General features: G+C 45.5%; 1 protein-coding gene across 6 annotated transcripts in view; it reads left to right on the top strand.

Annotated features, from left to right (window-relative positions):
* The window catches only part of FAT1 (FAT atypical cadherin 1), a 130,836-nt gene extending 110,046 nt beyond the window's left edge, over positions 1–20,790 (top strand). For 5 of the 6 annotated variants that reach the window (XM_066236063.1, XM_066236065.1, XM_066236062.1 and 2 more), the window contains exons 17-28: positions 2,237–2,380; positions 2,943–3,140; positions 3,917–4,718; positions 4,859–4,990; positions 6,435–6,592; positions 7,842–8,304; positions 9,722–9,875; positions 10,032–10,142; positions 11,665–12,299; positions 13,173–13,310; positions 18,592–18,627; positions 19,360–20,790. In XM_066236063.1, the coding sequence (XP_066092160.1) occupies positions 2,237–2,380; positions 2,943–3,140; positions 3,917–4,718; positions 4,859–4,990; positions 6,435–6,592; positions 7,842–8,304; positions 9,722–9,875; positions 10,032–10,142; positions 11,665–12,299; positions 13,173–13,310; positions 18,592–18,627; positions 19,360–19,991 (3,603 nt within the window). In that variant the 3' untranslated portion in view covers positions 19,992–20,790. The remainder of the gene's footprint in view (positions 1–2,236; positions 2,381–2,942; positions 3,141–3,916; positions 4,719–4,858; positions 4,991–6,434; positions 6,593–7,841; positions 8,305–9,721; positions 9,876–10,031; positions 10,143–11,664; positions 12,300–13,172; positions 13,311–18,591; positions 18,628–19,359) is intronic. The other variant, XM_066236067.1, reaches the window with a different exon arrangement.
* The last annotated feature ends 6,592 nt before the right edge of the window (positions 20,791–27,382 follow it).

Genomic DNA, 27,382 nt, shown 5'->3' with positions numbered 1-27,382 from the left:
TAGGGCTTCATCCTTACGTGAAGGTTGAGGATAAAAGTTTATAGTCGGGAAGAAATGACTGCTGGCACCGGTGTTCTGAGGCAGTTCCGGAGCCAGACGCTGGGCGTTAAATAAGAACAGACGTCTGGAAAACGCTAGGTGCTGAGAGAAGGGAATTTCTGACGAGGAGTTGCACGCACCGGGGCTTGGAGGTCGGAAGCCGTGGGATCATTTCGGGGATTTTATTCAGTTGGGTTGGAATGGAGCGATCGCACAAAGAAGTGAGGAAGATGAGATAGGAGGGTGTTTTAAGAACAGATTTTGGACCGTGTACCAGACCAGGATCAGAAGTTAGGACTTGATGCTGCAGGCATGAGGGAGTTACTGAAGATTCACAAGTCCAGGGGTCCACTGGGAGACACAATCTGAAGATGAGTTTTACGGTAGGTCCCAGCATTGTTTAGAGCAGTGAGAGTGCAGGGAGGTTGGAAGACCGGGGACAGTCTGAGCTGGGAAAGTAGCAGTGACAGTTGAGTGACAAGACAAAAGCAGAGACTTTGTGAAGGAGAGATCAGGACTCAGAGCTTAGGTGTGGCGCTCCACGGGACGCAGTGGTGCCCGGGGACTGACTCCATGCTTCCCAGTGTGCCGTGGCCGGGAGGAAGGGCCCCCAGGAGGAGCAGGAAGGGGAGGCAGGTGTAAACTTAGCCTGGGGACAGGTTACTGAGTATGGTTTTTGATACACTGATTTTTAGAGGAAAATGGCATATTTGAATAAAATTGATTCAGCCAGTAATTGGAGAGGTTGGTCAAGCTGCGACTTGAAAGCTGGAAATAACATATGGCTGAGGCCGCTGGACATGGTTATGGAAGCGACCTGAGATGCTGGGGTGCATGTGAGCAAGTGAGGAGAGGCAGGTCAGGCTGGACACCTGTGTGTCCATCCATCTGTCCATCCGTCCACCCACCCAAGCACTCACTCACCCTCTCACACTTAGAGCTGCCTCAGAGAGGTGGAGAAGTGAAGGAAGCCTTGGTTTGGGGAATTAGATGTTGGCGATAATAAAGAATGCAATTTCGTGGGTAAATCTGGACTCAGGATTGGGGGAGATAGTGATGAGATATCGCTGTAAAGTCCCGATTCGTTCATTCTTTCCCTGACCTGTTACTTTAAAACAAGTTTATTTTTATTAAATTCATTTGGATGTAAGACATAGTAACAAAGGCACAAACAAGACTGGCATACAAACAGAAAGCTGATAGACACAGAGAGCAGTATGGTGGCTACCAGAGGGGTGGGAGGAGGTAGAAGAGGCTAACAGGGTCCGTTAGATGGTGACCTGTTATACCTGAGCAGGGGCTTGCCAGGAGCGTAGGAAGCACGGCTGTTATGTTTAGGATTGCAGGACTGCTGAGCAGAACAAACTTTAGTATTTATATTTTTCACTGAAGAATGTATCAGATCCGTTAATGCACTCGTGTCCGTTATAAGGTAGTAGACGCGATGGTCTGTGGCGTTTCCCAAGCTGGTTGCTTGTCAGAACCCTTTTCTGTTGGGGTCTGTAGCCTGACGCATGTCCTACAGAACGCGCTCTGGGACTGTGCATTCTGGCTTCTGCCACCACTCGCTGTGGAAGAGGGGGCTTCACAGGGAGCTGCCCTGGAAAAGAAGCTACTGTACTGGACTCCATGTTTTTCTTTATTTGGAATAGGAAGTCACGAGGAGACAGTCTCTGGAGATGTAGGTAGTTGACTACAGTCCGAGTATAAACCTGACGAGAGAGGGTGGGGGTGCCCTGGGGGTTGAACAGCAGTAAGCACTCGAGTTGGGAAACCGCTTAACGTCTGTCTGCTTGTGATTACAGCCGTGGAGCTATGTTAACATTTTTTTTTTCTCATCATTTGAATTACTTTTCTGCCTTAATTTTTGTTAATCGACCCATAAGTTTTTCAAGTTTGGACACATTAACAGACCAAGTACCTATTTGAGAGGCATCAGAGAATCTAATCACCACTGGTGTCTTTCTCTGTGGAGCAAACGCAGTCCGTTCTGTAGCTGCGTCATTGGCAGTGAGCTTGCTGTACGTACTTGGTGTGGGTCAGGAGATTGCTCACGTACAGGACATGACAGACAGTGACGGGTGTTCGGGTGTTCGGATCTGCCCTTCCAGGGTATCAAGAGTACCTTTCTGGTTAACCCCTGTTCTTTGGCCTCGTGAAAATGGACACGCCATCTCTTTGTCTTGTCCCCGAAAAGATTTCAGGTTACACGCTCACAGTCCAGGCGTCTGATAACGGCAGTCCACCCAGAGTCAACACCACGACGGTGAACATCGATGTGTCTGACGTCAACGACAACGCTCCCGTCTTCTCCAGGGGAAACTATAGTGTGATTATCCAGGTAATCTTGGGGTGTGCTTCATTTCGTTGGCCTCAGTTATTCATCTGAAATGTCTTTCTTTTCCAAAGACTACATTATAGAAAAACGAGCAGAGTAAAATTAGAGGGGTCCTCATCAATACTAAAAGATGAGCGTGTCCGGGACGCAACTACGCTTTTCTCTGTTCTGTTTGTGCTTCGGTCTTTAAGATACTCTCACTAGCCTGATGGTTAGTCTTCTGCTGGGCCTGCTCTTCCTCCTTCCTCGTCTTAACCTTCCTCCTCCCTCCCACTCCTCCTCCAGACACCCCCCTTCCATCCCCTCCTATTCCACTTCACTGCTCCATCCCTCCCCCGCACCACGGCGCCCCCCTCCTGCCTCATTTTCTCTCCCCCTCCCTCCTCCTCCTCCCCCCATCTCTTCACACACACACCCCGTCTTCTCTCTCTTCCTTTCAAATGGAGCCTCAACAAGGCTTTGCTTTTCATATATTTCATATTCTAGAAAACTTGCATGTGTCTCTTACCGTAAAGATTTGGTTTTGTTGAAAGCTTTGTTTCGTTTTGTCGTTGGTCCCGTGCAGGAAAATAAACCCGTGGGTTTCAGCGTCCTACAGCTGGTTGTGACAGACAAGGATTCTTCTCACAACGGCCCCCCCTTCTTCTTCACTATTGAGAGTGGAAATGATGACAAGGCATTTGAAGTTAACCAGCAAGGAGTCCTCCTGACGTCAGCTGCCCTAGACCGGAAAGTGCGAGACCGTTACCTGCTGCGTGTTAAGGTACTGCCATCTGTCTGTACGATTTGATTGACCGTTACCTGCTGTGTGTTAAGGTACTGTCGTCTGTACGATTTGATTGACCATTACCTGCTGCGTGTTAAGGTACTGCCGTCTGTCTGTGTGATTTGATTGACCGTTACCTGCTGCGTGTTAAGGTACTGCCGTCTGTCTGTGTGATTTGATTGACCGTTACCTGCTGTGTGTTAAGGTACTGCCGTCTGTCTGTACGATTTGATTGACCGTTACCTGCTGCGTGTTAAGGTACTGCCGTCTGTCTGTACGATTTGATTGACCGTTACCTGCTGCATGTTAAGGTACTGTCGTTTGTGTAATTTGATTGACCATTACCTGCTGCGTGTTAAGGTACTGCCGTCTGTCTGTCTGTGTGATTTGATTGTGGCTTCGTGGAGAAGAGCTGCTCTGGTGGTTATCTTCTTCTGTATAAACAGCTTGTATTTCACGAGAAAAGAAGATGCATAGAATCAGGGTCCTTTTTGTTGTTTGCCGTGCCTTCATTTTTTACTCCCCTGCACTTTTGGGGGCTCGTTGATTTGTTTGTTTAATCATAGACCTGGTTGGTGCTAAACTTCGGTGAGGATTAGTGAAAGGGATATCAAGGAGTGTACATCCTTTCCCTTGATATGCTTCTAATGTGGAGAAATAAGTACCTAATAATCGGTCCTTTTTCAGAACTTGAATACTGTGAGTACGTTTTTATTAAGAAGCTATAACCAATGACAGTAACAGGAGTGAGTCTTCTTTTCCTTTTCTCCTAGGTGGCCGACAACGGGAAGCCTCAGTTGTCATCTCTGACCCACGTGGACATCAGGGTCATAGAAGAGAGCATCTATCCTCCCGCGATCTTGCCCCTAGAGATTTTCATCACCGCTTTTGGAGAGGAATACTCGGGCGGCGTCATTGGGAAGATTCACGCAACAGACCAAGACGTGTACGACACCTTAACCTACAGCCTGCACCCCCAGATGGACAGCCTCTTCTCCGTCTCCAGCACGGGGGGTAAGCTGATAGCGCACAAGAAGCTCGATCTGGGGCAGTACCTGCTCAACATCAGCGTGACGGACGGGAAGTTCACCACGGCGGCCGACGTCACGGTGCACATCCGGCAGGTGACGCAGGAGATGCTGAACCACACCGTCGCCATCCGCTTCGCCAACCTCACGCCGGAGGAGTTCGTCGGGGACTACTGGCGCAACTTCCAGCGGGCGCTGCGCAACGTGCTGGGCGTGCGGAGGAGCGACATCCAGATCGTCAGCCTGCAGCCCTCCGAGCCGTACCCCCACCTGGATGTCCTGCTTTTTATCGAGAAACCGGGCGGCGCCCAGGTCTCCACCAGGCAGCTGCTGCACAAGATCAACGCGTCCGCGACCGACATCGAAGACATCATTGGTGTCCGGATATTGGACGTCTTCCAGAAGCTCTGCGCGGGGCTGGATTGCCCACGGAAATTCTGTGACGAGACGGTGTCTGTGGATGAGAACGTCATGTCGACGCACAGCACGGCCAGGCTGAGTTTTGTGACGCCGCGTCACCGGAGGACGGCTGTGTGTCTCTGCAAAGGTAACAGCAACCCAGAAGTGCATGAGCATCGAGTTTCATGTACAGTCTTTGAGGGTTACACAGTAGAGATCACCTTTCTTGAATTCCCTATTAATTAGCTCTCCATTCTACTGTCTTCTTTTTTGTTTGTTTGTTTAAAGAGGGAAAATGCCCGCTTATCCACCATGGGTGTGAAGACAGTCCGTGCCCGGAGGGATCGGAGTGTGTCACTGACCCCAGAGGGGAGAAGTACACCTGTGTCTGCCCGAGTGACAAGTTTGGTCAGTGCCCAGGTGAGAGAGAGCCCGATGAGGCATCCTGTCATCTTAAGCAGTTACTTTCAGCGTTTCTAATCACTTTCTTCTTTAGTGGAGGTGAAACGTTTTGTAAAATGGTGTTTAGTGTAGCACGTCACACGTAGAGATGAATCAAGCATGTCCATCGTGATTTTCCCTTTCTGTTGTGTGAGAACTCACCCGAGCTACCAGTTCGATGTGTTTCCTTCTTTATCTTTAGTGCTCTTAGGAATGTAGTCCCATGCGCACAGATTATTGTCCTTTATTCTCTCAGCCTCTCTTTTTAAAAAAGAAGCTAAAAAGTGGTATCTCATAGTGTCCACTACTGCTTGCTTTTTTCCTGCTCAATAGCGAGTTATGGTCCTTTTTCCAAGTTAATACCTGTAAACCGAATGCTTTTTAATACCCGGAGAGTGCTTTCTCGCATGGCTATCCCATCATTTATTTAACATTTTTCTTAACATACAGAGATTCGCGTTGTTAAAATGTCTCCTTATGCTAAAAAAGGGGCTCCTTATATATGTCTTCTTGCACATTGGTGCTTCCACTTCTAAAACTAGGACTTAAGACATCAAAGGTTTAATGACATTAAAAATTTTTTTAATATTCCATTATGTTAGTTTCCCAAAAAGTTACACCAATTCCTGCTTCTCCCAGTTGTGTGTGAGGGCCTCATTCCCCATTCTCTTGTCAATATTGAAGGTTTTCAATTAAAAAATACATGCTCTCATCGAATGGGCATGAAATGGTTATCTAATTATTTTCTTTACATTTCTCTGGCTGTTTGTGAAAGCTGTCTTCTTTGTTTGTTGCCCATTAGCATTTTTTCTTTGGTAACTGGTCTGTTCATATTCTTTGACTATTGACTGAGAATATATCTAACTTCTCTTATTTTTATGAGTGGAGCTCTGTGTATTACAGTATTAAGATTATCTGTATTCTGCTGTCTATGTATTATTGATCTTTTGGTTTGTTTCATAGTATCTTTTGTTATTTTGAAACTTAATTTCTGTTTTGTCAGTTGTGCATAATTTTACTCAGCCATTTCCAACTCTGGAGGCTGATACCGTTTTTTTATCATTTTAGAGTCAGGATTGTTTCCTGTCTTGTTTCAGAAGGTTTCCCAAACCACCTTGAGGATTGATAGATATTGATACTTTCCTAAATTGTCTTGTAGTAATTTTGCATTGAACATTTCTGTAGCTAGCTTTTTTTGTTGTTGTAGAATTCATTTCTTTGTGATCCAGTCGTCTTAATTCTCTCCCAGAAGGAGATCCAGTATGCGCTGCTATTTATTAAGCAACTAGGCATTTCCCTTTGAATTGAATTTTACGATGTTCAAGTCTTACGTAAAAAACTTGGGTCAGTCTCTGGAGGGATGAAACCACACTTCTAAAAATATGCTTAAACTTGGTTCTGATGTATTTCCCGTGATTCACAGGAAGCTCGTCGGCCACGTTTACTGGAAACAGCTTTGTGAAGTACCGCCTGAAGGAGAATGAAAACAAGCTCGAGATGAAACTGACCATGAGGCTCAGAACCTATTCTGTGCACGCGGTTGTCATGTACGCCCGCGGAACTGACTACAGCATCTTGGAGGTACATTCTGGAAGACTTTAAAAATAGTAATTCTACTTTATGTTCAGATTATCCATTTTTTTTTTTTGTATTTTTCTGAAGCTGGAAACAGGGAGAGACAGTCAGACAGACTCCCGCATGCGCCTGACCAGGATCCACCTGTCACGCCCACCCGGGGCGACGCTCTGCCCACCAGGGGGCGATGCTCTGCCGTGACCAGAGCCACTCTAGCGCCTGGGGCAGAGGCCAAAGAGCCATCCCCAGCGCCCGGGCCATCTTTGCTCCAATGGAGCCTCCGCTGCGGGAGGGAAAGAGAGAGAGAGGAAGGAGGGGGGGTGGAGAAGCAAATGGGCGCTTCTCCTATGTGCCCTGGCCGGGAATCGAACCCGGGTCCCCCGCACGCCAGGCCGACGCTCTACCGCTGAGCCAACCGGCCAGGGCCCAGATTATCCATTTTTGAAAAAAAAAAAATTAAGTAAAATGGTTGAATTCCTCATGTAACTAGTTCATTGATTACCTATACAGGTAATAGCCTGGGGAGGGGGGGGGGAGTGAGGAGCTCTTTTTGTTGTGTAGTAACTTAGAGATTTACTTCTGTTCTTCACAGACATTTTTAGGCACATGTCACTGTTAACATGCAAACTTTTAAGTGATAATACATCTTACTAATTTTGTACAGAGATCCTGAGTAAGCTCAGGGTGATAATTGTCTTGCCTACCTCTTTATTTTTTTAAGTAGGATTAACTTTTGACTTTTGCTATTACTTGATGCTAATACTGGTTGTTGTTCAGTTGGTGGTGAATTATTAGTCACTTTCATGATGCTTTTTGGATGTGCAGTTGGCACTTGAGCTTGATGTCTCCAGAGAGCCATTATTATTATTATTATTTTGTATTTTTCTGAAGCTGGAAACGGGGAGAGACAGACAGACTCCCGCATGCGCCCAACCGGGATCCACCCGGCACGCCCACCAGGGGGCGACGCTCTGCCCCTCGGGGGTGGGGGGGTCGCTCTGCCGCGACCAGAGCCACTCTAGCGCCTGGGGCAGAGGCCAAGGAGCCATCCCCAGCGCCCGGGCCATCTTTGCTCCAATGGAGCCTTGAGCCATTATTATTTGTACAAGGGACCAATGAACAAGCATGTGCGGTCTGTAGTACTTAACTTTTCCGCCAGCAGTTGCCAAACATACCTCTCCTTCAGCTTTCTGACCGGAGGCTGTAATTGAAGATTCCGTGAGAGTAACGGGCACCGTAACTGTTCTTGCCGTAGATTCACAACGGAAGACTGCAGTACAAATTTGACTGTGGCAGCGGCCCTGGAATCGTGTCTGTGCAGAGCATCCAAGTCAATGACGGGCTGTGGCATGCAGTGTCTCTGGAAGTGAATGGCAACTACGCTAGACTGGTCCTCGACCAAGTTCACACCGCGTCAGGCACAGCCCCGGGGACTCTGAAAACCCTGAACCTGGACAACCACGTGTTTTTCGGTGGCCACATCCGTCAGCAGGGCACGAGGCACGGAAGGAGCCCCCAAGTTGGGAACGGTTTCAGGGGTTGTATGGACTCCATCTATTTGAATGGGCAGGAGCTCCCGTTAAATAACAAACCGAGAAGCTCGGCCCACGTGGAAGAGTGGGTGGATGTGTCTCCGGGGTGCCTGCTGACGGGGCCGGAAGACTGCTCCAGTAGCCCCTGCCAGAACGGAGGCGTTTGCAGTCCATCACCGACTGGAGGTAGGCTTCCCAGCACTAGCATTGCATGACTGTTACGTGTGTGTGCCTTTGAGAGGAAGTGCCCCAAGTGTGTTTGCTTTTCCTCTTTTTACTCAAATCATATGTTGCGTTGGTGCTGGAAGTGCCCAGTGTGTGTTGTAAGAAGGAGGGCAGGCGGGCGGGGCTCCGAGTCCACCCAGCAGCCCGGCAGAATTCTGCCCTCTGGGCTCTGGGAACCACGGGCAGACCCAGGCGATTTAGAACAGGTCCCACTTAGTTCCTCCTGAGTGTCCCCCTTTATCCGATGGCCTAGCGCAGCGGGGCGGCTCGTCTTGCTTGCTGTCGACGGGAGCCCTGATCTTCCAGAAGGCCTTAGACCCCTCCTGAGGTGTTGCCAGCTTGTGTTGAAGCCCTAGTGTCGTGGAGGACTCTCTGACCCTGTCTGCCCACTTACCGGTGATAGAACATGGTTATGAAAATGACATCGTTGTGCCTGAGAAAGAGCTTTGTGGAATGGATAGAACAATAATCAAAATTACCCTTTCGTTAAGTGGGATGGCAAAAGACTTGTTTTTCTGTTGTTTTCTGTGGACCCTGTCTGCGTATTCTATAGGGGAAGAGTAAGCCAGGTTGTCCCCACAGTAATACTCGGAGCAGAGGTGAATATTGTGCTCCTATATCACGTGTCCAGAGAGGCTGCCCTCATTGTGTCTGTCATCAGGGATTGGACCGAAGCAGGCATTTTTGGGGAGATCACCGTGGCAATAGGAGGAAGGGAACACAGACACCCCACGGTGGCTCCTACAGCTCTGAGCCCAGTGCCACATTTTTTTTGGCCAAAGAAAACCCCACAGCCACGACCCACTTCAGAGGCCGGGCTGGAGAAGGGCAGCTGTGTGTCTTCCCCGAGACCGGTCGTGGGGTGTAGTGTCCTCCACGCCTAACCTCCAGCCTTCACAGAGTGAACAGTCAGACTTTTTTTTTCTTTTGCTCCTTTATACCGATTCGAAGAGCACCCTTCTTAAAATGGTAGTTGATAATTTTCAAAGTGCTTTCCATTTATTATTATCTTATTTAATCCTTCAAAGCTTGTGAGCTGCAAACGAATTGAGATGTTAAAGTACGAAGTGTTGTCAGTACAGACTTCAGCGGCCACTCAGATAAAAGACTTTTCCCTGGTCTGTATGTTTGGCCCGGTCATCTTACGTAAATTATGATGAACTAAAGCAAATTACTGCATCCTCTCTTTAGTTCTGTGTTTTGGTTAAAGCAGCAGGGCCTTGTTGATCTAGGCAGAGGGCATGGGGATGTTACTGGCTCTTACGGGCCCGAGAGATCGAAATCGTCACCTAACCTTCGAAGTAAAAGGCGGTTTCCGCTTACTTCTGTTTGGAGTCACCGAGTGATAGGACTTTTTCGTTCCCTTGTGCTAATTCAGGTTATTACTGCAAATGCAATGCCCTGCACATAGGGACACACTGCGAGGTGAGCGTCAGTCCGTGCTCCTCCAACCCCTGCCTGTACGGGGGCACCTGCATCGTGGACAACGGAGACTTCGTTTGCCAGTGTAGAGGACTATATACCGGTCAGAGGTATGGGTAGTTTTCTTCACTTTCATAATTAATGACAGTCTTTTTCAAGATTTTACAGTCATTAGGTGTAAAAACAGCTACCTTCCTTTGTGAGGGCTTTCTGTTTGGCTGCAAGGGCAGTAGACCGTTAGTTCATGCCTGTTCCTCATTCCTCAGGTGCCAGCTTAGTCCGTACTGCAAGGATGAGCCCTGTAAAAACGGTGGCACATGTTTCGACAGTCTGGACGGTGCCGTCTGTCAGTGTGATTCCGGTTTTAGGGGAGAGAGGTAACTGGCTTCTTTCATGACTTTGTTTCTCTCTCTCTCTCTCTCTCTCTCTCTCTCTCTCATGCCCCATGGATTAACAGAAGCAACAAAACTCTATTCATTTGGATGACGTTGCTTCAGAACGTGATAATCTTTGTGTCAGCTCCTTAGATAATTTATCTTTTTGTACTTTAAAATGAAAATAATTGAGCCAGATGAATATGATATTATAATGCTTGAAAACACCAACTTCTGTTCTTTCGACATATTGTGTATAAACAAAGCAGGGGTTTTTATTGCAGGAAGTAAATGTTTATGGAATGAGTGAGGTTATTAAGGTTTTTAAAGCAGGGGCCTATGGTCTGCTACCTTTGAGAGTGATGACAATGACATTTGTTCATTATATGCTGTAACTAACACTTATAAATAGCACCTGGAAACTTTTTCCAGCTCTCTCATTATCTTTTGTAATCCTTACCATAATCCAAAGAGGTGATCGTTATTTCTTCAGGGGAGAGAAACGAGGCACATAGGTGCCTGTTGTATACCTTGAAAGAGGTAGAGTTTGTCCCAGAGGCCATTTCACCCTAGACTTTTTACCAGTTCAGTTTAAAAAATTACTCAATGAACGATCTTCATAAATGCCTAGTGCTGGGCATTTGGATGAGCCTTGACCATCAGTCTTGTTAGGAGCCTTGAAGAATGACCTGCTTGCAGGTGTTCCCATGTGGTTTTGCTCTAGCTGTGGTCGTAGTCTTGAATTTTTGCCACCAGTCACGTGGGCTAAGTTCATAAACTGACTTTCCTAATTCTAACCCATTAATATTTAATATAGTGGAAACAGATGTCTCAGTCATCAGAATTTCAATGCCAGGTCAGTAGGGGGTTAGTAAGTGGAAACATTTTATTAAAGGAGGAAGGGTTTGAGAAGTGTCCAGAAGAGCTGCCCAGGTCTAAAATGTGCCCATTGGGAAAGGCATTGGGGAGGGGACTTGTATGTGAACTGTTGTGAAACGCTGTGGGGGGATTTCAGTAGGAAGAAACATTTTAAAATGGAAAACAGTTTTCTAGCCTTTCACATGTTTTATGGAACTGTTGTAATCCCCTGTGGGAAGATTTTCCTAGGAATGTAACCTAGCCTATTAGAAGGGTATACAGAATGTCATCGATTAAAGTGCACGTTACAAATTTCTGAGTCAGAATTAGAAACAAACTGATGTTTAACCAATGAGTTTGATTTAGCAATCTGTTGAATCCTAGAAAAATGTCAGTTAAATATGAGCTTGAGCACGTTTACCTCCCAACTGTACACTCAGAGTGTGGAAACAAATGATTAATTACCCCACAAAAGGGTTTGTTGTTGTTGTTGTTGTAGTTATTATCGTTGAGGATAGTGTGTTTTTGGTTGTTATCTATTTTATTGGGTTTCAGAATATGTTATCAAGAAGGGATTAGACTAGTCTTCTGTCTCTTAAGAATTACGGGCCTGACTAGCCTGACTCACCTTGCGAAGGTCTCTCCTCATTCTCGGCTTCCTCGGCAGGTGTCAGAGCGACGTGGACGAGTGTGCCGGGAGCCCCTGCCGGAACGGGGCCCCCTGCGAGAACACGCACGGCTCCTACCACTGCAACTGCAGCCACGAGTTCCGGGGGAAGCACTGTGAGGAGGCGGCCCCCAATCAGTACGTGTCAACTCCGTGGAACATTGGGCTGGCCGAAGGGATAGGAATCATCGTTTTCGTCATCGGCATATTCTTACTGGTGGTGGTGTTCGTCCTCTGCCGCAAGATGCTCAGTCGGAAGAAGAAGAAACGCCAGGCGGAACCTGAAGACAAACGCTTGGGACCCACCACGGCGTTCATACAGAGACCCTATTTCGATTCAAAACTAAATAAAAACATTTACTCCGACATCCCCCCCCAGGTGCCTGTCCGGCCCATTTCCTACACTCCGAGCATTCCCAGTGACTCCAGGAACAACCTGGACCGAAACTCCTTCGAGGGCTCCGCCATCCCGGAGCACCCCGAGTTCAGCACCTTCAACCCCGAGTCCGTGCACGGGCACCGCAAAGCTGTGGCCGTCTGCAGCGTCGCCCCAAACCTGCCGCCCCCGCCGCCTTCCAACTCGCCTTCCGACAGCGACTCGATCCAGAAGCCCAGCTGGGACTTCGACTATGACAGTAAGAACCACTTTTCTCACCTCAGTTAGACGTCACTGAGATGAACGGGGAGATGACAGGTTCGTTTCGACAGAGCCTCTGGTATTTCGAGTCCAGATGGGGAGTCTTTGTTCGTGATCAGTATTACCCGAAGACCTTGGGATGATTTAAAAAACTTTTTCTGATGCCTTGAGCCCTGGCTGAGCATTGTGACTATGATATTATTTCAGTTAAGGAATTGAATCTGAGCCTGTTCCAGTTAATCTGGAAAGACCATTTCATTTCTGTACTTGAAATGGGCCCTCAACTATAATTTTGGGGAATCTTTTTATCATTAAAAAAAATTGGGAGGACATTTGTATGATAGGATTTTTTAAAAAAGAAAGAAAAAAACCCCCAAAAAAGCTGTGGCCAGATGCAACGACAGTACCGGGTGGACAAGGAGGTTTCCAATTCTGGAAAATGACCTGCAGGTTGGGGTTACAAGGATCGCTGTCCTAACTCAAAAGAATGTCCTTCTCAACTGTAAACTTAGTTTTGCCCACCCCTGTATTGATATTGGTGGCCCAACATATATCTGATGCTTTCGGAAAAATCTCTGTGTGCCATTTTTAAAACAAAATTTTAGTTCCTCATATTGTCTGATGATACCCATGGGGAGGTTTATTGAGAATTTCTATCCTGTGAGTCTGTAAGAATGTTACAGGTTTTATATTTGGGTTTTCTGGGGGCTTTTTTTTTGTTTTTCAAATGTCCTTCTTTCTTCCAGTTCTTTATTAAATGAATGTCATGTGACTACCCGTCTTGGTAGTGCTTGCCCTGTGTCAGATCTAGCCGCGGTCCCCGCGGGACAGCCGTGTCCTCACAGAACTTCTTGTCGCCTCTTCCTTTTAGCGAAAGTGGTGGATCTCGACCCCTGTCTCTCCAAGAAACCTTTGGAGGAGAAGCCCTCGCACCCGTACAGCGCCCGGGAGAGCCTGTCCGAAGTGCAGTCCCTCAGCTCCTTCCAGTCTGAGTCGTGTGATGACAATGGTGAGTGGGCAGCACTGTGAACTTGGGGCCGCTTGCTGACTGTCCGGACTGCTGCCCACGTGATGTGATATATGCACATACCGTCGTAGACGCACCCCGTACCCTCGTTCAGGCTCGGGAGGCTTCCACATGGCACTCGGGGCCACTGTTAGTACCTTGTACAGACTTGCATGAACATCTGCTGGGGGAAATGTTTAGAATGTTCAGATGGATTAATATTGGAACTGTAGCAACTTACCAGTAATAGGGAAGAAAATGTAATTAATTGAAAGATCATTTTTATCTTGATGGCCGATCTTATATTGACTTTTTTCAGAGGAGAAAATGTTTAAAGTTTTGTGGGTTTTTTAAAAAAAAAAAACCCAATAAGAACTTTCTTGAGCTTGCAACACTCACCCACACATCCACTCTTACCTCTCACGCACCCCAGAGGAGACGGGAGGTCTGCAGTGTGACCACCAGCGGCACTTTTGATATTACAAGGTTTTATTTGTTTCTTTCCAACTCCCTGCGGCCCCAGCTCCCATTTGGATCAGAGCGTACTGACTGAGAGCACAGTTTGAGACTGCTAGTAAGTGTGCTTATCTTTCTAATGAAGCTAGAGTGCCGGTTCTGTGTGTCTGAGCTCCCGTGGGCAAACGCATTGATAACCAGCCTCACCGCAGTAACACGTGCCAGTAGAGAAACTGTCAGTTATTCAGTAACACAGTCAAGTGAGTTTGCAATGGAAATTTTCAAATCTCAGAATGGGTAAGGTTGACTGTAATATTTTTTTTTGGCATAAAAATATAATGTGTTTAAATGTTTCATATATTTTATAAGTGGAAAGAAATAACCTACTAATTATTGTATTTTTCTAAATCTGGAGTAATAGAGACCGTAATAACTTGCAAACTAAATTTTGCATACTAAAGGTGGCCATCAGTATGTTCCATTCATTTCTGATTTCAAGGATGTTATTTGTGATGTCAGAGTGTCCCTGTGTTTATTAGTCAGCAATGTAGCATGTGAGCATAGCTTGGCTACTGAACCAACAACAAAAGAGAATCATTTTTCTCATTAAGTTTAATTTTAAAATGTTATAATTGCCAGCTTTTATGTAATAGGTTATATTTTAATTCCTAACTGCTCTTTATAAATACATGTCAGAATTTATTTACTTATTTTGACTGGAACAGAGAGAAAGAGTCAGAGAGAGAGGGACAGATAGGGACAGACAGACAGGAAAGGAGAGAGATGAGAAACATCAATGCTTCTTTGCGGCACCTTAGTTGTTCATTGATTGCTTTCTCATATGTACCTTGACCCTGGGGGCTATAGCAGTGCAAGTGACCCCTTGCTCAAGCCAGTGACCTTTGGGCTCAAGCTGGTGAGCCTGTGCTCAAACTGGATGAGCCTGCCCTCAAGCCGGGGACCTTGGGGTTTTGAAACTGGGTCCTCTGCATCCCAGTCCGATGCCCCATCCACTGCGCCACCTCCTGGTCAGGCCAGGATTTTCTTTATTTCCTAATTCTTTTCCTTGAAACGCCATTTAAAAAACAAACAAACAACTAAATACTTTTAATAAATTACAGTCAACTTAGTTATAAAAGTTTAATTGCTGGATAATGCAATGTGGTGGGGGGTGGGGGAGATATATCCAGAAGGTTCTATTTTAAACTTTATCGTAATTTCTATCGTTATCAGTTACACACGTAAGTCTGTATTAAAAGTTTGAACAGGTACTTCATTTATATTTTTAGTTTTCTAAGGCTATTGTAGCAGATTACCACAGGCATGGTGGCTTAAAACAAGTTGAATTAATTGTCCTAGAGTTCTGAGGTTTGGAAATCTAACGTTTGTCTCAATAGTTAATATGATGATGTCAGGCCATTTCCTTCCTGGGAATCCAGGGGAATTGGATTCCTCACCATCTCTGGTTTCTAGAGACTGCTGCAGTCTTGGCTCATGGCTTATCCGTCTTCCAGAGACAACAACACTGCATCTCACTGGCCATCCCCCCCTCTCCCTCCACGCATGGCTGGGAAGGATCTCCCTTTTTAAGGACCCTTGAGATGACATTGGGTCCACACAGGCCATTCAGGAAAATCTCCAGCTCTTTAACATAATCAAGTCAGCAAAAGTCTCTTGCCAGGGATGGTGATGTAGCCATAGGTTCCCAGGATCAGGATGTGTGGACATCTGCAAGAGCCATCTTGCTGCCTACCACACGGGTACTTACTCATCTTGGCACAAATTCTTCAAAACAATCTGATACACAAAAGACAAGGGACTTAACACAGGAAGCGGCTGGGCAGACAGACTGCATTTTTCTGCTGGTATGTTAGCTTACCAGCTGTTAACCTGTCTACAAAAAACAAGAAATTTGGGCTGGATTACACAGAACCTAGACAACCCCCGCCCTTTTTTGGTATTTATATTGCATATTTTATCTTAGTATGTAACTCTTTAAATTTATTTTCTTGGAACAATAGATGAGTTCATTAAATGGACCCACAAAAGTGTCTTAGCAAGTATTTTACTCTTTGAATGTGAAGCCTTTTACCCAGGAGATGTTAAAGTAAGGATTATTTTTGTCATGACTTGATCCTTAATTGTTACTGTGACAAAGTTTATAGCTAAAATATTTTTTTCCTGAATTACAATATAACATGGTTACTCTATTCTTGCGACTAATAATTACAAGTATATAGCTTGATTAAAAAACCCTCTGTCTGAGATACACAACTAACAGAAAGAGGGCAGGAGCCATGCATAATTATGTTACGTAGTTATGTTTAAATATTCGCTTCCCATTTTTAAATGAAGAGGTAGAAATAATGTAAAGAAATCTTGTTGAATGCACTGTATTCTAACTGATTGAAGATTTTCCTAATTTCCTCCCTTTGTGCCTTTTCACAAGCTTCCATAGTGACTGTAATACACCTTGTCAGTTCTGGGGCTGACACGGTGACTAATGAAGGTACAGTCATCGTGCGTGTGCTCTGTGTGTGTGTGTGTGTTACGGTGACCGTCACTGGAGCAGTGTGCTTTTTTGCCTCTTTACAAATAATTGTGTTTTTGAGGGGGCTGAGTACTTTCATTTTGTGCAGGCGTGTATGTTCACAGTCCAGATCCATTGCAAAAGTATTTTTCTCTCTGTTGTGTGTCTTTTTGTTGCTTCCTGTCATCTGTAGTGAATTTCCACAGCATCAGAAGTCACCCGGAGGATCCTGACAGCTTGCCTTTATACGGCACAATATGAAGAAATTTAGAAGTAATTCTGACTCCCTAACAAAATTTTAAGATAAAAAACTCCTGTTCATCTGAATTAGAATAGGGCCCAATGACCTACAGCTTCTCTAAATTCCTGACACCGAGGCTTCCCTTCGGGGTTTTCCCCATGTGTGATCAAGGAACGTGGCTGAACCTGGCAGAAGGCGGATCTTCATCTCTCTGTCCAAAATGATAAGAAAGAGCATTGGCCACTGCCCTTAAGATTATTTTAAGTTAAATGAGCCCTGTCATAGTGTATTGCAGTTGGAGTCATCGCACGCAGGTTGCCCAGGCTGTAGTTTTTAAACCGGGAATGAGATCGCCTGGAGGGCCTGTTAAAAGGCAGCACCAGAGTGTCTGATGGAGTCTGTCTGGGTTGGCCTGAGAATCTGCATGTCTAACACATCCCCAGTTAATTTTGATGTTACTGGCCTAGCAGTCGTACTTAAGAGAACCAGGGGCATAGAGCACCAAGAGGACATAAAGCTTAGAGGACCCGTTTTGCCAGGACATGTATGTTGTCAGGATTGAGGTGAAAGGAAGAATGGTTTTATGCCAAATTGGCAAGTGTGATTTCAGTGTTGCTGATCACAGTTACTGAGGAGGCTTACGCAGATTTCCCTGAGGAGTGCCGTGGGTTTTGTTTGGTGATCTGGAAAGTAATCTGTTCTTGGCCCCCGTGAGTTTTAGTTATACCGTCATGGGATTCTAATACTATTACTCTTGATGGCGTTTAAAGAAGCAGAATTGAAACAAGTCTTTCACTGCCACCTCCTTTATTGAATATATTTTTTTGGCACATTTAGAAATATTAATTGAATTTAAAATTGAAAGCTAGCTTAAATTTTAAGAATTGTTGAGTGCTTATTTATTATCAAAGGTTGTCAATCTTTTTTAAAAGGAATTAGTGCATTTTTAGTAGACTTTTTAAAAACTGTATAGATGCATGTTAGCTAAGCAGGGGCTTATTCAGTTTCTAAAACCACCATTGTCTTTTTAGTTTTTTATTTAAGCCCCTAGAAGAGAACCACCAATCAAATCTTATTTGTTCCAAATTATTTTATTATGTGGGTTTTCAAGAACATTGGAGAAGGCATAGAAAGCATTTAGAAAATCACTAAGGTAACCATACTTCTCTCATGATTACCACTTTAACAATAATATGAATCCGGTGAGAGCTAACAAAGCTTGACTTGCATTATCTTACTTAATCCTCATAACTGTAAAGGATTTCCACCCTCGTTTCAAAAGCAACAGCCTGCAGGTGAGCCAAGGTCAGCAGCCTGCCCTGCGGCTGTGAGTTTCGCCTGCTTTCTCTCCTGCTGGGGTTCTGTGTCTAAAGTGAGAGTGTGGACAGAGTGAGCGGTGAGTGTGCCTAATGGTACCTCCAGGGAAAGGTGATCCATGTTTTTACTCCAGGTGGGGCGGTTCGGAGAGCTTTGCTTTTATAGTTGCTGAGAAGTATCTAAATTCATTCCTGAATGTCTCTGAGTTTAATACGCTCCTAAAAGCCATAATGCTTTTATGAAATATGTATTATGTACCTTTAGGTATATCTGGATTATCACCTGAGCAACCCAATACTCCCTGCTATTAGACAAAAACAACTTCATAGTCATAGTATTTTCTCAGTAGCATGAAGGTGTAACTTAAATTTTTCAGTCAGTGTACGTTTTGTTGGAGTCGATATATGTTATTTTAATTCCTAACAAAATTCTGTGTTTTCAGGTTTAGATTGCCAGAAACAAGGGAAAGAAAGTAAAATAATGATTGAGTTGTCTGGCCAAGTCGCTAGTTCGTCATTGGTCATCTCTTTTCTCCATTCTCATGTCCCGTTATATTTGTGCTATGTACCCCTATCAGCCATCGGAATTCTCATAGCTAGTGGCCTAACGGGCGTGGTCTGGGCTGCCCGGGCCTTTGTAAACAGTGGACGTTGTGTTATGAACCTATTTTGACTGCCTTTCCAGCCGTCTTCTGTTTTAATTACAAATGTTTTCTTTTCTCTCTACTCTGCCACCAAAAGAGTCTTTGGCTGCTCCCGACCTCAGCAAATCGAGAGGTGACTTATGCATGCCAGTTGTTCACTGATACTCACTAAAAACTGCTGGTAACCATCTGAGCCCAGCGCTGCCTCGTTGCTTGGATGCTCACTCATGCGCTTGGGGGATGTCGCAGTCGCCGAGTCCCCCCGTGTTTGTGCCCTGCACTCTGAATGCGATGGCCTCACCTTTCCCTGTCAAAGGATTTCAAAAATCCGAATCAATTCAGTTAAAAAAAAAATCCTAAGGGGGGGGGAGAAAAAAACACTTCCCACATTGGGAAGGTTTTTTTTAAAAAAAGTTTCACATGATCTAAAATGGTCTGTAGACTTTTTAAAATAACAAAAATTGATTGATATGGTCTGTCAAAAACATGCTATGTTTCAGCATTTGGTTGCATTTTGCTTGATTTGGAAGCATGCTTTGATATGCACGTATATTAATGTAGTCCTTTTTTTTAGGGCCCATGAAAAGTAGGATTTTTTTTATATTGTTTATGATGTTATTTATTATTATAGGAAGTTTATTTTTAGAAGTTCAGCATGTTAAAGATTACTGTTGCTATTTTAAAATCCCGATTTTAGAAAGTGAGCCTAGTTTATAGAGGTTCTCAAAATCCGGGCTGGGGCGGTGCCTTCCAGGCAAAGACCCAGGGTTTGCACATAGGAGCCGGGGGCTGCGCCAGGCCTTGCCTTGGTGCCGGATGTGCTGGGAGCAGCGCCCTGAGCCCTGTTGTTTCCTCTTCTCCGCAGGCTATCACTGGGACACCTCGGACTGGATGCCCAGCGTCCCTCTGCCAGACATACAGGAGTTCCCCAATTACGAGGTTATCGATGAGCAGACGCCCCTCTACTCCGCAGATCCCAATTCCATCGACACAGACTATTACCCTGGAGGTTACGACATCGAGAGCGACTTCCCACCCCCGCCCGAAGACTTCCCAGCGCCGGATGAGCTGCCGCCCCTGCCGCCGGACTTCGGCGACCACTTCGAGTCCATCCACCCCCCCAGAGACATGCCCGCCTCCTCGGGCAGCTTGGGCTCGTCCTCCAGAAGCCGGCAGCGGTTCCACTTGAACCAGTATCTGCCCAATTTCTACCCTGTCGACATGTCCGAACCTCAGAAAGCAGGCACCGGGGAGAGCATCGCGGGCAGAGAACCCTACGCCCCGTACCCGCCAGGGTACCCCCGAAACTGTGACGCCCCCGCCGGCGAGAACCTGCCCCTGACCGTGTACGCCTCCACAGCCTCCTGCTCCGACGTGTCCGCGTGCTGCGAAGTGGAGTCCGAGGTCATGATGAGTGACTATGAGAGTGGGGACGACGGCCACTTCGATGAGGTGACGATCCCCCCGCTGGACGCACAGCAGCACACGCAAGTCTGACGCCCCGACTGCCCCCAAGTGCCTGGACTCCAGTGACCTGGAGAGGACAGGACGCGCTGCCCCGCGCGGGCGCCCGGCCTGTGGACCTGCGAGCCAGTTCCTGTCCTAACCTACTGTAATGGGAGGAGGTGACGTCGTCGGCGGTGCCATTTCGGAACCTTTTTTTTTTTCCTTTTCTTTTGTATTTACGTTTGTCTGTGTTAAGATACTGAAACAGAAATCGGTCCTATCATCTTGTTAGCATGATTCATGTATTTATATAGATTTGATTATTTTAAATTTCCTGTTCCTCCCTCCCACCACCTTTTTTTTTTTTTTTTTTTTTGTAAATTTTATGTACAGATTTGATTTTTCATAGTGTTAACTCAATTTTCAAGATATGTTGTGGATTTTTTGTTTTTGGAACCGAATTTGGGTGGTGTTAAGTATCATTACCTAGCACCCTGATCTTTTAATATAACCAGGGTTTCACTATATGTCTTTTTTCACCGAAGTTTGCCATTTCATTAGTACATTTCAATGTAGTCATTCATTTCTAGCTGTACATAGGATGAGAAAAGATCTGATCCATGACGTCTTAAATGGGTTGCTGTATTTTAGAATTATAAAACATTTTTCATTATTGGAAAGTGTAATGGGGACCTTCTGCATAACTATTCAGAACCAAAACCATCATGACACAGTTTTTATAGTGTCTGTATATTTGTGATGCAATGGTCTTGTAAAGGTTTTTACTGAAAACTACAATTAGGCAGTCTTTCTTACTGACAATAAATTATTAATAAAATACTTTAGCTTTACTGCCTATTTTTCTTTCATATTTATATTCCTGTTAATGATTTACTTAATGAATTGAGAAAGAAGGATGATTGGTTGGTTGGATGGATGGATGGATGGAAATTGTTTTTTGTAGCTTAGAAGTGAGGTCTTTCCTGTAGCCAAAACCAGCGATACTTACAGATGTAGCCACTAGGTGGCAGTATATGGCTACTTGATACTGTTTAGAACTCTAGGTAGAAAGGTCAACACTCATAATATTTTCTAACTAAAACTTTAAGTTATACACACATTTTTTATCTTATTACAATATATTGGCCATAATTTGAATGCTTTTATGGTTTTTACCCATGATTTATATAAACAAAGTCTTAATGAAGCATTTTATCTTTCTGTTGTCAAAGAACTCATTCTACTTTTATATGATTTAATGTGAAATCAAGATGCTATTTTCCCTGGGCATTTATATAGTCAAATCCATCCCTTCATATGACAGATATTCAGTATCCACCATGTGCCATCCTCTGTGATATAAATTACAAAGAATGAAACATTCTCAGAACTTTGGAAAGATACTCCTTCCTTTTAAGTAAATACCTTTTTTTATTTTATCATATTATAAATATATATGCATATATAGTGCAAACTCAAAGAGGTAAGATATATTTAACAAAAACAGCAAATTCATGCACTCTATAGCTTGTTAAGAATTATAGATTTTTAAGTGTATATATTATTTCTTGAGTCACTAATTTTAGGAATTACCTAATGACTCAACATGATGTTAGAGGAAGACCTTAGAACTAGAAAAACCTATGTTACTCTGGTTATCCCCCCATTAGTGATAGCATGACTTTTGGATAATCCATATATAGTGTTTTCATTGTGCAAATTTTCACTGGGGAGCTAAGTAGTATATGATGTTTATTTTCATTTCCTTTGCGACATTCTTTTTCTCTTAAAGAGTTGCTTTCATCTTTCTTTTATTTTTTTTTAAATTTGTGACCATTTCCTTAATTTATTCAAAAAATATTTTGAGGTCATCTACCATGTATATTCTACAGGTACGGGCAGAAAGTCCCCGCCTTGGGTTTCACGTGGCTGAGCAGGTAGTAGAAGGAAGGGCCCGCAGATCAAACCCGTAGCTGTGTGTGGAGTGATGACCACGACAGAGGAGAATTGGCATTTGGGAAGGAACAGGTGTTGGGGTGGGAATGAAGAGTTTGAGAAGGCAGAGAGCCTCAATGGCAAATGGGCGCTTGGTTAACGTCCGTAAGCTGATACGGGAGCTGCCAAGCGACACATGGCACGTGAGCGTTCCGGGCAGAAGAACCGTTGATACAAAGACCCTGAGGTTGGGAAGCCAAAGAGAATGGGAGACCAGCGTGGCGTCGCCTGGATTTGTAAAAGGCCTCTTAACCCATGGGGAAGCTTGGCTGGTCTCTATAGATCTTTTCTTTGAAGAGGTTCAGTTTCTTCAGAGGAGGGACCTTCCGTTTCCTGCGTGGGAAATGTCCTTTTTCTCGGGTCTGCTCGGTAAGAACCCTTAGTTCCCCAGCTCTCGGTCCTGTGAACTTTTCTGCTCCCTTCTCTGCCTGTTTTCTCGGGGTCTGCTCAGAATGGGATAGAGACTCGGGTCTGACCTGTGGGCTGTAACAGGCTGATGCCTGGCGTTCGCCCCTCGATCGCCCCCTCTCCAGGACGCCTAACATGTCGCTGCTGCCTCCTCTGGAGGCTCCGAGTCTGCTCCCTGCTCTGCGGAGGCACCTTCAGACGCAGCGCCGGGGTGACCTGCTTTAGGGTGGACAAGAACCGCGCACTCGCGTGGAAAACAGAGCTGTTTCACTGCCCTCCCTGCCCTCCCCCTGTTCTGGATTTTCAAGAGAAGAAATAGGGCGGAAATACAAGACTCCATTTAATAAAAATACTAGATGATGCCGTAGGGAAACCAGGGCTTCGCGTCACCAACAGCGTCCTGCCGCCGAATTCTGCCGACTGTCATTTACTGGTAGTTAAATCGCGGATCAGGAGCCAGGTTATTAACAGAGATCAGGAGAAGCTGTGACTTGGGATTCTTTCCCTTGTGCTGTCTGAGAGGGCGGGGGACACGGTCCTCGGCCGGAGGAGGGCAGGGCACCGAGGCTGCGCTGGGCACAGGCCCTCCGCCCCTTAGAAGAGCCCCGCTTTCCAGTGAGTTTTCAAGATTTAGGAGTGAGTACTTTGAAGGCTGTAATAACGTGGTCCTGAGAACGCAGAGCTGCTTATGAGAGTCGGCTAATTACGAGTATACCAAACCTCCTCTCTCTCTCGCTACCTCCTTGTGTGCATTAAACAAGGGGTCTGGTGAGTTCATTCATCTAACAACTCTCCACTGAGCTGTCACTACACACCAGACACTGCCAGGCCCGGAGTCACTCGCCGATACCTCTCTCCTTGGTTTCCTGTAATAATCCTGGGACCAGTCTCTCACTAGGCAGAATCGCTCACACACCTTACATGGTTGAAAACATTTAGTATAAGCAATATAGGAGATTTGAAAGGTGCGTGTTGCCCTTAATGATTAATAAAACTCCAAGAGTGGGGCAAACACCTGCTTCCCTCCACGGCAGCTGTTAGCGTTTCAGCATCCAGGGGCTGATGCAGAACGAGCCCCAACAGCGGGCTGTGCGCCTCAGCACCGACGCTCAAGTCGGGTTTTCCTGACCATGCGCCTGGGCACAGGGTCTGCCTCTGCCCAGGACATCACCAGGCGACATTGGAATGCGGTTGGTCCCTTCATTTTGTCATTTGCCTGCATAAGGAAAAAGTTTTGACACCATATACATATACATGTGTGTGTGTGTGTGTGTATTATGTTAAAAAAAAACCCTAAAACATCCATACTGTATTCCCAAACATCTAATGTACAGGTTATACGGTCAAAACCATCACTTCAGACACATTTTCTTAAGATTTCTGAAATACAATCATGATTTGTTTTTAATTGCCATTTTATAAATCACATTATTCTGGGTTTAAAAAAGTTTTTGAAAAAGCACAGGATGATAATCCTAACACCCCTGAAACAAATGCATTATCTTATTTGTGTGTCTAATCTGATTCTATTTCCTGAGGGTACTACTTAAATTTGGTTTACAAACTTGGTGTCTTGTATCCAAATTTGTACCCTGCTTCTCCCACTTGAGGGCACAAATGATCCTTTTTAGGACCCTACAAAAAATGCCTTTTTAAAGGGCTGCGTACTGTTTCACAGTATGAATTTATCACTTGTTTATTTATGTTGCTAGTTTTAAGATGGCTTTACTTTTTCAGAGCAATCCCAACATTAACATTATTTATATATTTATTTTTGCTCTTCTTTCAGGACAGATTTCTAGACATGGGGATTATTGGTTTTCAAATATTGGGTAGAATAGAACAAAATTCTAGAACTACAACATTAAAGCTTCGTGTGCTTACATGTCCTGAATGGTGGCTTACTGCTTTGCTGTGCTTTCTGTGACAATGTTCTGCCCCTGCCTTTTCTACGTCGGCCCATGGAGAAGATGGTCGTGTTTCCATGGTGTCGGGGCACGAAGGGGGAAGGCGGCTCTAACCCAGAGCTTCCAGCTGTTCCTGGGATGCCCGGGTTCCTCCCACCTGCCCAGAGCGTCAGGGGTCAACACCTCTGTATGAGACAACTGGCATAGAGATGTCTGCTCCTTTCTCTCCCTGTGAGTTTATTCTGTGAAAAATAAAGTCTAGCTAGACAAGAACCAGATTGTCTCCGTAAAGTTAGCTTGAATTTTGATCCGTTTTTCAGTGACTTCATATGAATGTATCATCGAGCTTTGTCGTCCGTCAGAGCCAGGAAGCTCTCCCGCCCCCCTCACCCTGTCCCCGGTCTCGCTGGCCTGCGAAATCTGGCCAGCGACTTTCTGAAGGTCAGCACGGGCTGCTTCTGCGCTTGGCTCGCGGACTGGCAGTCTGCGTGGCTTCTGATTGCCTTTCACCAAAGGCATTCATTAGGTTCAATTTCAATTAGCGCACCAGCTGAGAGTGAGCGCTGTTTGTCAGAATTTAATTCCCCACTAGCAGTTTACTGCCTCGGCTGCAAACAGAATGAGCCACTTGTAAAGAATGACAAGTGTGTTTTTATTTTCCCCAAGAAAACCTGGGCTTGTATGAACACGTAGGTAATTAATGTACTTGTCTCTGTGCTGTTAGGACGTGCGGCCATATAAGAGGCTACATTTTCGAATTGTGCCCGACAGAGAGAAGGAAGAAAATGGGTGGCACATTTGAATGGAAATGTCTTTGGACCGAATATATCTTGTGAAGAGCTAATCATGCAGGGTCGACACAGAAACGGTGACGGATGAGAACACAGTGATCTTGGATCGAAGCCATTATCCAATCATCCCAAGGCCTACGATGAGAGTCGAAATGTCTGGAGACTATTGCTTCAGTTCATTTTAACATTTATGGATACTGCCTACCAGTTGTAGGATAAGAGGAGAACATAGGATAAAGGAACATCAGTCTATCCGGAGGGTGTGTCAACCCCCTCGCGCCCAGTCTCAAAGGCTTCGGGGCTCAGGCCCACGTCTGCAAACAGGCAGTGTTCGCCGTCAGACACGGTGGCAGGTGGAGGCTGCGTGCAGCTTGTGAGCTGCAGGCCTGAGTTCAAAATCCTGCGCCTGGCACTTTTTAACTAGAGGGTGTCGGACCAGCTGTTTCACTTCTCCTACTTACCTTGGTTTTTACAGCTGAAAAGGAGGCCCACGAGAGCTCCACAGAAGTGCGGAATCAATGCTAACAACCTGGCTCTCCCTGAGAGCTCATGACACAATCTGCCTCCATCCAGCAACCCTGATGATATCCCCACTTTCCAGACCAGGAAACTGAGGCGCGGGGAAGTGACGTTTCCGAAGATCACACCGCAGAGCCGTGTGGCAACTGAAACTCAGAGCCCCGACTCGGACTTCCGAGCTCCTTCCTGCAAACCAAAACAGCAGTTTGGGCACAAAGTTGGTGTTGGATAAATTATTAGGACAAAATGGATCCTTGGGGCTCAAAACTGCCCCCTCCCAACCCTTCCTCAGTCAGTAGTGGTGAACTGTACTTAACCTTTAAGTTGATCAAACAGGAGCTCGATACCACAGGAGCCGTTACCAATGGAGGCAGGAACCGAAACAGAAGACCACAAGCCCCGCCGGAGCCCTGGTGCCCAGCATCAACGGAAGCTGCCAGAAGGAGGCAGCAGAGTGTAAAACTGAGCCTCTCAGCCCTGCTCGGGGCTGACTCTCTTATCTGACTCAGCCCACGTGCATCCGGGTGTTTGCAATAAATCCTCTTTTCCACACTTTGGGCTCTGCATGGTTGGTGTGACTCCTGCAGGGTCCCGGAAACTTTCATACATGCTTTTTTGTTGTTGTTACTGTTTTCTTTCCTTCCCATCCTAATCTTCAAATATGCACTTTAATAGTCTATTTTTTTTTTAAATGTATCCAAAGAAAGATTAGTGTGCTAAGTGTCCCTACAGAATATGCTACAATTCACAGAAGCTTCCTCAACTGCTGGTTTAGATCATTTGGCAAAGGGACTCTAATCCAGATGAGGTTTGGTCATTTGAGTTCTCGTTTCCCACCAATTTAATGACTTCAGCCCTGGAGACTTGATGTGGTGTGAGTGCTGTGAAGTCTGAAAAACACTGCTTCTGCTGTTCATTTATCCAGAAATTATTGCCGAGTGTCTGCTAGCCAGTGAAAGCCAGAAGCGCGATGTGTGCTCCCAGGAAGGATGAACAAGGTCAAGTCCCTGCTGTTGAGGAGAAATAAGGTCACAGTGGTTGGGGTCAGGTTCCCAGGTCACGCCCTCTCACCCCCACCCTGCTTCATTTAACAAAACAGGAATAATACTCCCCGTTTCACCTTGGCTCCACATGCTGGGCTTCTCCGGCTCAGGTGCCCCTCCCGTCACTCACTAATCCATTCATTCACTCACTCACTCAGTTCCATTGATTTCGTGGGCTGCACTAACAAATACCTGTTTCATTTCAGCCCTTTGCTACGCCCTGTGCAGCACACCAAAGTGAACAGAACTTGTGTATGAGCAATCACGGCCTTTGACTGAGAAAACAAATAACGTGTCTGTGTGGTCAAGGGTTGTGTGCTATGAAGCAATGCATTTAATAAAAACTGCGATGTGCGGAGTGCTGCTTTTCTGCCGACCCCTAAGAAGCTCTAGTGTGTGTTACTGCTGAAATAAGAACAATGACATGTTTGGAGTCACAGAGTAAATCAAAATCAAAAAGTTTTCCTTATTCCTTGTGAGTTTTCTGTCTGTTAACCTGAAACTAAAGTGGCATGATTCTAATTAAGTCCTGTGTGTCAGGCAGAACTTCAGGGGTGACAGTAATGGGGGGGGTCAGGGGATTATTTGTAAGTAATTTGCAGTTAAAGACGGCATAACAAACACAATTTCTCCCCTCGTGGGTTTGATGCTCCGATTCCCTCACAAAAGGAGAAAGAGGAACACAGGGTGGAATCCCTTAGCCTCCAGGCGACATGGGTGGTGGAGGCGGGTTGACTTGCCCTGCAAGCAGCTTGGAACGGTGATGCAATCAGACCCAA

Source organism: Saccopteryx bilineata, chromosome 6, assembly GCF_036850765.1.
Source record: "Saccopteryx bilineata isolate mSacBil1 chromosome 6, mSacBil1_pri_phased_curated, whole genome shotgun sequence".
Taxonomy (NCBI): domain Eukaryota; kingdom Metazoa; phylum Chordata; class Mammalia; order Chiroptera; family Emballonuridae; genus Saccopteryx; species Saccopteryx bilineata.
This window is presented reverse-complemented; position numbering and strand designations above follow the sequence as displayed.